Source organism: Monoraphidium neglectum (genome assembly GCF_000611645.1).
Source record: "Monoraphidium neglectum strain SAG 48.87 unplaced genomic scaffold scaffold00535, whole genome shotgun sequence".
Classification (NCBI taxonomy): Eukaryota; Viridiplantae; Chlorophyta; class Chlorophyceae; order Sphaeropleales; family Selenastraceae; genus Monoraphidium; species Monoraphidium neglectum.
The window spans coordinates 10,964-19,685 of record NW_014013093.1 but is presented as its reverse complement, the minus strand read 5'-3'; the positions used below and the strand labels follow the sequence as shown (position 1 = coordinate 19,685).

The 8,722-nt window shown below is 65.3% G+C and overlaps 1 protein-coding gene across 1 annotated transcript in view; it reads right to left on the bottom strand.

Annotated features, from left to right (window-relative positions):
* Positions 1 to 5,405: 5,405 nt before the first annotated feature.
* The window catches only part of MNEG_4015 (Mitogen-activated protein kinase kinase kinase MLT), a gene marked incomplete at both ends in the record, with an annotated part of 7,904 nt that continues 4,587 nt past the window's right edge, over positions 5,406 to 8,722 (bottom strand). Inside the window, 7 exons of the mRNA XM_014047508.1 lie at positions 5,406 to 5,457; positions 6,606 to 6,766; positions 6,979 to 7,032; positions 7,280 to 7,378; positions 7,623 to 7,723; positions 7,982 to 8,077; positions 8,266 to 8,488. Of these exons, the coding sequence (XP_013902962.1) occupies positions 5,406 to 5,457; positions 6,606 to 6,766; positions 6,979 to 7,032; positions 7,280 to 7,378; positions 7,623 to 7,723; positions 7,982 to 8,077; positions 8,266 to 8,488 (786 nt within the window). The remainder of the gene's footprint in view (positions 5,458 to 6,605; positions 6,767 to 6,978; positions 7,033 to 7,279; positions 7,379 to 7,622; positions 7,724 to 7,981; positions 8,078 to 8,265; positions 8,489 to 8,722) is intronic.

Below are 8,722 nucleotides of genomic sequence, written 5' to 3'. Positions count from 1 at the left end.
CTGTGTCAGAAGAGGTGCACGCACGCACGCATGAGCGTGAGTGCGCTCGCGCGTGTACATGCGCTTATGTGTTAGAGTGCGCACATGCGCACGCGTTCGTGCGTGCCTGCACACACCCGCGCGTGTGGTGGCCGCACCATTCAACGCACGCACCCGCCCCTTAGCATCTTGCGTCGCCCCCTTCCTTGCGGCAGGGTGTGTGCAGCGCCGCCGACTGCCCCTACCTCCACGTGTCTGTCGCCCCGGACGCGCCCGCGTGTGCCGCCTTCCTGGAGGGCTACTGTCCCCTGGGCGCGCGCTGCCAGCACCGCCACATGACACCCAGGATGATCAGGGAGCAGCGGCAGCGGGAGCGCGGCGCAGCCGTTCGGCCGCGCAGCGCGCTCGGCAGCGGCAGCGCTGGCGGCACAGCAGTGGCCGGAGCGGCCACTGCCGATGTGGGGCAGAAGCGGCGCCAGGTGGCGTCCGTCCCGTCCGTGGATGATGGCTTGAGTTGGCATTGCTGTGTGCAGAAGTGGGAAACAGGAAGTCGGCACTTTCAATGCAACTACACAGACCCGCACCCCATGCTGCCTTGCAGTGCCTCATGATTTTACATCCGCTCGTCTGGCAAGCACACTCACATAGACTCCTCAATGCCCCTTCTCGCTTCCCTTCTCTGGTGGCATCATCCGCGCAACGCCACGCTTGGCAGCCGAAGACTGCGTCGGACGGCGGTGGCAGCGACCGGGCAGGGAGCGGCGTCGCAGCGGACGACGCCGCCGCGGCTGTGGCGGCGCGGAGGCTCCAGAGACTCGAGATGCTTTTCCCTCATTCACTGGGCCTGCAGCTGGAGCTGCCATCGGGGCAGTAATAAGGCTGTTGGCAGTCAAGGGGCTGGCGATTTAGGCAGGGCCCAGGTGAGTAGCGTGCAACAGGCAGAGCAGCTGTTACCTGCAGGCTGTGTCCCAATCAGCGGTGACGGTCTGATTCCCCTACAGAAAGTGTGTCCAAGCTTCCAGTGAGCGCTGCAATATGCGCTGGAACTCACAGGACTTAGCGTCGCCCGCATGCACCCAGTGGCCCTTGCACTCTCCTGTGCCCGCAAACCTGCTTTGCATACTTGCGAAGTGTGCCTGTAAGAGAGTATGCTGACATGACTGCGAGTCCAGAATGCTGGGACAAGGCAGGACGTTGTTGTGTGCGGCACAACCAGCCATGAGGGTGGGAGCAGCTGGCATCACAGGTGGGCAGCCTGATGAACTTTGTAATCACGGTGTGCCATTGGGCTCCAGTGAACCCTGAACAGTATTCTGCGGTATACCTTGTCTTTTTTGACGAGGGTTTACCACAATATCCTACAAGTGCTGGGTTTCGTGACTCGCGATCGATTCGAGAGCCTCGCTGCATGAGCTGCGACCACCAACCACCTGCTCACGAGCGGCACTTGGAGCTGGTTCAGATGTTTGCTTAGAGGTCGGATGCGTCCAGGAACTGTGCACAAGGGGCCTTTACTGGTGCCTCGTGCCTAGTAGCGCCAGCAGAGTCAGCAGCAGAGCGGCAGCAACAGCAGCAGCAGCAGCAGCAGCAGCAGCAGCAGCAGCAGCAGCAGCAGCAGCAGCAGCAGCAGCACAGCCTGCCATGGAGGCCGCCTTTGACAGCTGCATGGCCTTCCACGAGAGTGTGCGTATGTCACCGGACTCGCAAGCGACGCGGATCGAGGCTCTTCGCCGCCTGCAGGAGTTCGGCGATGCGTGCAACCGCACGCCCAACGTCGCTCTTCGACCCAGCACGGTTGCTCAGCTGCTAGCGCTGCTGCGAGAAGCGGCCAGTGCCGGCACCGCCGAGTTTGTTGCGGCTATGGCGGCGACCTTCTCAAACGGCGTGATGGGTGTGCCGGCCAGAGACCCCGACCCTGTCAGGAAGCACCAGGTTCGAGGCCCAGGGGAGCGCGGCCGCGAGGGTGCAAACGTCACAACGCGCAGCGTGGGCGCACGCTGTCCGCTTGCGCGCTCTCGCGCAGGAACGGGCGCCAGGGCGCGACACACTTGCACCAGCCCCATCCCCTCCCCCACTCCAGCTCGCCCAGACGCCCGGCTTCCTGTCGGCCGTTGCCGCCTGCCTGCGCCGCTGGCACGACAAGGTGGCGATCGTGGAGTCCTGCTGCACCACGATCTCGGCCATTGCGGAGGTCAAAGACTACCGCCAGCCCGGTGGCATTGACGACCTGATGGCGATCTTGGACAGGTGGGCCAGGATAGTCCCAACCTGCACAGTGCATTTCAAGCGGGATGCCTGCCCGATGGCTCAGCGCGAGTGCAGCAGAGCTTGGAAATTTAGATGCACTGCAGTTGCGCTGCGCCACCACCTGTCTTGAGAGCAATGCCAACAAGGTTGCTAAGCAGCCTCTGCGGTCCGTGCGCTCCTCCCCACACAACACTCCTCAGCCCAGAAGACTTCGTGAGCCTAATGGTCGCAGCTGCATCCCGCACCTGGCCTATTGGCGGCGCTCAGGCTGTCTGCTTTCGAGGGATGGCCCTATTCAGCGCCGCGCGGCAATCTGTTGCTTTGCGCCTCGCCGCCGACGAGCGCCTCTTGAAAGCAGCGGTGGACGCGGCGGCGATGCCTTTCGAGCTTTCAGAAGACGCCAAGGGCTGGCGGGTGCAACAGGTCCTCTTGTTTCTGAGCAGCCTCTTCGACTCTGAGCACAGAGATGTCGCTGGCACTGTCATGCACAGCGCCAACGCGCGCGCCGCTATTGCAGTCGCAGCCGGGTACATCAAAAAAGCCAAGGCCGCCAGCTCCCAGGGTGGCGGTGCGGCGGCCCTCCGCTTCGGCGCCCTTGGCAGCGCGGCGCTCATTGTTGGCGCCGCGGCTGCTGCGCCGCTGTCCGTAGGGACGTCACTGCCCAGGCTGGAGGCGGCGCAGGCGCTGCCAGAGCTGGCCTGGCTCCTGACCCTCGATTCGGAAAGGGCCAGAGATGGCGCGGCGGCCGCCCTCTTGTCCCTGAGCGCGTGTGGCATCCAAAACCTGGACACGCGCACGTCCCAGGAGACGCTCGCCGCGTGCGCGTCGGTGCTGCAGCGGGAGGGCGCGGCACGCACACACGCGGCCGCGCAGGTCATGGCGGCCGTCGGCGCGCTGCTGTCGGTGGACCCCGGCGCGGCGGCTTCCTTTGTGTCTATTGCCGCTGCGTCGCCCGAGCTGCTGCTCTGCATTGAGCAGCAGCTCGTCTCACTGGCTGAGCCTGGTGCCCTTGCACTCCCTGAAACATGGCGCTGCACGGCTGGGGCGAGCTTGCTGTCACACTTGGCCGACGCCGCGTCGCTCGAGCTGCTGCGCGCGATCACGCGCCCGCCCATGCTGGCGGCCGCCGGGCGCGCACTGCATGCGATCGCTGCCGCGGTCCTCGATGGCAGTGTCGGCGGCAGCAACCGCAGCCGCGGCTTCGTCGAGCAATTTGAGCTCCACGCAGTTTTCGGGGCAAGCGGGCTGCTTGAGGCGCTCGACTCGATCACGGCTGCCCGAGGCGCTGACGGGGCGGCGGCATGCGACGCTCTGCTGGCAACCTGCCACGGCCTAGAGGCGGCGGTCGAGGGCCTCATGGACTCGCGGCTGCCGCGGCTGTTCGAGGTGGGCAGGGGCCTGACGTCGGACGACTACGAGGCGGCCGAGAGGCTGCTGGACAGGCTGCGGGAGCGGCGGGCAGCACAGCCAAAGCCGCGGGCGTGCGCCCTGTGCGGGGCCACCGCCGGACGGCTGGATCGCTGCGGACGGTGCCGAGGGGTGAGTGTTGAATAGCAGTGGATAGCAGGGTGGCAGTTGTATCACTGGCCCACCATTCCAGTCTGGCTTATTAAAAACTGCTTGATTTTGAAACCGTTATTGCATTGCCAGAGCGCACTCCATACACACACGCGCGCGAGCACACACACATGCACACACGCCCGCACACACCCACACCCACCCCCCCCCCCCCCACACACACACACATGCTCACACTTGCGACAATCAGGTCTACTATTGCTCCTTGGAGCATCACAAGAGCGATTGGCCTCGCCACAAGGTCAGCTGCAAGCCCGCCCCTGCCCAGTCAGAGACGACACATGGCGAGGGAGGCACACCGCCCGGGGCAGCGGCATCAACCTCAGACGGCGTTGGGCCAACTGAGGCCCCACTGCAGCCAGGACAGAAGAGTGGGCTGGCGCAGCACCTTTCAGAGGCGGTTGTGGCCAGGAGCCGACAGCAGCGCCGCGAGGGTGCCCCTGCAGCATGTGCAGTGTGCTCAAAGACTTCAGAGGAGGTCGCAAAGCTGCGGTCCTGCGCGTGAGTGATGCCGAATTCCAGCATTGGCACGCCCTGCATCTTGGTTGTCTACCCTTGTCATGGAATGGGCGCGTTGCCGTATGTAAATGTTCAATTCAGACTTCTGAATGCCCTCCATGACTTTGTGTCTGGCCCGCTGCTCTGGCCCCCCCAGCCGACACCCATCCCGCATCTGCCAACCCAACGCGCTGTCGTGCAGTGGCTGCCGCAGGGTCAAGTACTGCAGCACAGAGTGCGCGCGCGTCGACTGGGTGGAGAGGCAGCACGGCCGCGAGTGCAGGCCCGTGCAGGAGGCACTGGCGTCCGCTCAGCGCGACCGGGCGGCTCGGCGCGGAGAGAGCCGCGGCGGTTGAAGCGGGGGTTAATTGCACCACTTGCCGATTATGCATGCACTACCCAGCATGCCTCATCCACTGCGCATGACTCGCCGGTTCTGGACTGACTCCTCGGTGTAGACATATGTAGCACTATATTCAAGAGTGCCAAGCGACTCATGAGCGTGCACAACTTTACCTGCGTGTCTGTGGTTAGAGCATTTGCATACTAAGCTTGCATAAACCCTATTTACAACAAACACGATGAGCACAGTTTCATAAAAAGATTGAAAAAAACACGGCGAGCCTTCATTTTTGTGGCGGCACGCGCTCGCGGGTCGGCGTGCTGAACATGCGCTTGTAGGCCACCGCACTATGAGAAATCCTGGCGAAGTGCTGTGCCGCGCACGTGTTGCAGTGCAAGAGCGGCACGTAATGGGTGGCAGGATGGTTCCCTGCGTGAAAGGTGCTGCGGAGTAGTCGCATGATGGTTGTATCTCTGAGTAATTCGCTCTAGCATGACTCATTGCTGCTAGATGTGGCCTGTGCCAGGCGCTGCAGGCATGCGGCATAGAAAACAAAAACAATGCATACATCTTCGCCTTGGTCAGACATCTAGATATGTAACGAGCAGTGCAGCCATGGATGCGTATCTTGAACGCATACAAGCACATCGGTTTGATGGCGGTAGCATCAAGCGCTAGTGTCACGTGCATGCATGGGTGTGAGCACAAACATCCCCCCCATGACTGTGAGCAAAACATTTCCCAAACGCTGAAGAAGCGATCACACCGCCGCGAAGGGGCTGACCAGCTTGGTGGTTGGCGCGACTGCCACTCTGGAGGCAGCAGGCGGAGCAGGGAGGGCACCCATGACGACTGGGGGCTCTGGCTGTGAAGCCGTCAACGCTCCCGCAGCCGTTGCCGCTGCGTCCCAGGGTGAGGCCTGCTCCGCCGCTGCTGCGAACGGGGAGTTCCACGGTACGTGGGGCTGCTGCACTGCCGACCGTGCTGGCTGCTGCTGCTGCTGCTGCTGCTGCTGCTGCTGCTGCTGCTGCTGCTGCTGCTGCTGCTGCTGCTGCTCTGTTGGGTCCGAATCAAGGCGGACCAACGGCTGATCATCTAACTCAGAGCCTCTGCTCGGCCGCAAAGAGCCGGCAAACGAGCCGCTAGGGGCCGCGCCGGCTGCACTGCTGGTCGACTGGCTCCCAGCCCGACTGCTGTATGGAGGTGTCAGCGCCAGGGCACCAGCGGCCGCGCCCGTCGCCGACGTCCAAGCGGGTTCAGCGCCGCTCCCGGCCACCGCCGCAGCGACCGCCGATGGGAAGGCGACTGCAGCGAATGGGGAGGCACGCAGCACCGTGGGCGCCGCGCGCGGCGGGAGGGCCGCCGGCGGCACTTCCCGCCCGTCACCGCTCAGCAAATCGCGCGGCGCGCCGGCTGCGCCCCGCTGCCCGCTGCACAACGCGAGCCCCGCCGCGGCAGCGGCAGGATCTGCGCCGTCATCCCCGTCAAGCTGTAACAGGTCTGCAATGGCGTCGTCGGTGCAAGGCGGTCCCCGCAGCGGCGCGAGCGCGGCCGCCTCCGACACGCTGCGCCGGTGGCGACCCCCCACCGGCGGCGGCGGCAGCCCCGCTTCTGCGGGGGCACGTGCCACTGGCCCCGCGTCGGGGCCGCAGGGTTCGCTGCTCTCAAGGCCGGCCGGCAGCAGGCGGCCCGCGGACGTGATGCGCGGCGGGCCGGGGCCAGTGGCGGCGCGGCCATGCAGCAGCATGGCTTTGAGGCGGGAGATGGCAGCTTGGAAGGTCGGCCGCGCGGCCGCGTTGCTGCGACGGACGGGCAGGAGAGTCGGCGGGCCGCAGGCGCGAGTTGGCCGGTGCCTAGCAAGACTGCACGCAGATACAAGCCGCATGCTGCTGCGATGCGGTGCGCTCTTGCTCCGGCTCAACCCCAAAGTGCCGGCGCCAGCCTGTGAGGCGGGCCGCACCTGTCCCAGCACTCCTCCAAGAGCCGGCAGTAATCCGAAACCGCCGCAGCCGGCCCCAGCTGGCCCGGAAGCTCGGGCGTGGGCGGCACCAGGGGGCGCTGGCCCAGGGGGAGGGCCGTCATGATCTGATAGGAGTTCAGGCCCTCGCGCTCCCAGGGCTCCTGGGGGGGTGGCGGTGGTTGCGTGGCGGTTGCACGCAGCGATTGCAGGGAGACAAAAGGGGTTGAGACTGCGGTAACGCAGGGAGGGATCGCGGGTGCCAAGCTGTCCAAAGCATGCCTCGAGCGCAGAGCCCCCAATTGGCGCATGCCAGGCGCCCCCACTTTCCGTTCCCGCTCCGATCGGCCCCGCCCCCTAAGGAGAGCGTGCTGACCTCCCACGTGAGCAGCTCCCACAGCACCACGCCGAACGAAAAGACATCCGCCTCCTGCAACATGAGGCAAGGAGGGGTGCGTGACGCACAGATGAAAAATCGAGGCTGGCTCGGTGCTGCGGAGATGGCTGGGTTGAGCCAGTGGCAGTGCAACGCATGCGCCCTGGACACAGCATGCAAGCCCACAGCACGTTGCTGCACACATTCCCATAGGTTGCTTCATGTGCTTTCCGAACCAACCCATAAGCCCTCCCTGCTGGTCCCGCCACAAGCCGCGCGCCTTGCTGTAGCGGCCGTCCACGATGACCTCTGGCGCTGACCAGCGCGGGTTGTTCTCCAGGTTGCTCTTGATGAAGCTGCGGTCGCGGCTCATGTAGCGGCTCAGGTTGAAGTCCCCCACCTGCGCGGCAAGCCAGGGGGCAAGGAATTTCTCGTACAGCGTGGCTTCGGCTGCCTGCACGAGCTGCGGTAGCATGCTCGTGACATTCTTGCGCCACCCACCCAGCAAGGGCACTGTGTCCGTTGCTCTTGACCACCACACAAGCAGCGATGATGCAACTGCGAGAAATGCAAGGCGACTCAGCAGAGGCCCAGGCCGCTGGTCTTGCGGTCGGTCCCAGCCACTGCGTTCCTCGGGCCCCCACCTGCACTGTCCAGTCCTTGGCCACCAGCAGGTTGGGGCTCTTGAGGTCGCGGTGCAGGATGGCAACCGGCTCATGCGAGTGCAGGTACAGCATGCCCTTGGCTGCGCAGGGTTGAATAGTGGGTGCGAGAGGAGGGGGGGAGGGGTGGGACACACAAAGTCAGGGTCATGGAGGAGGGAGTGACTGTGAGGCAGCAGGGTCTGCCTGGCGGGACGTGAGACGGAACGAGACGGACGCATCTGACGGACGCACAGGGCTGCCCGCCGTGCCGGAAGCACGGCCTGTGCGTGCAACAGCAGCTGCGTTCGCGGAGGCAGGGCCACAGTCGGGGCGCTCCTCTCGAGCTGCCCCAGGCACACCTGCATCCAGCGCCATCAGCAGGCGCCGCGTCCAGGTCAGGCGCGCGGCAAACCCGGTGTCCCGCCGCGCGCGCTTCAGCACGTCGTACAGAGACCCTGATTTGGAGTTGCAGGTGGCGGCAGAGCGCACAAGGTCAGCGTCACCCTCCCTCCGCAGCTCCCTGAACCCCTGGAGCATCACGCGTGCCATAGCCCAAGCGCATCCATCCGATGCAGCCTGTGCCATGTTTGCGGCGCCTGATATTGCGGCCATGCCACGCCAGCGCCCACCGCGGCCCGCTCACCCAGGGCGCAGAACTCTGTGACGACGCAGGGCGGCCGCAGGCACACCCCCAGGAACATCACCACGTTGGGGTGCCGCAGGTTGGCCAGGATGTCAACCTCCTTGCTCAGCGCCCGCAGCCGCCGCTCGTCCCAGCTGGCCTCGTCGCCGCCGGCGTCCTCGGCGGGCGGGAAGCCGCTGTCGTGCGTCGCGCCGGGCCCGCCGGCGCCGGGGGTGTTGAGGATCTGCGGGGCGCGGGGGAGCCCACGGGTGGCCAGGGTGAGGGGGCAGGACTGCACATCATTCCGGCCACGCTGGTCGTCGGCGTCGCCACCACGCTGCCCCAACCATCCACCTGTGCTTGCATGCAGTGAGACGCCCTCTTCCAGAGAGCAAGCACACGCAAGGGGTCAATGCTGCTGCGTGAGCATGCGGCTAGCGTACCGCCTTGATCGGCCGGCCCCGCGCCTGCCCACCCG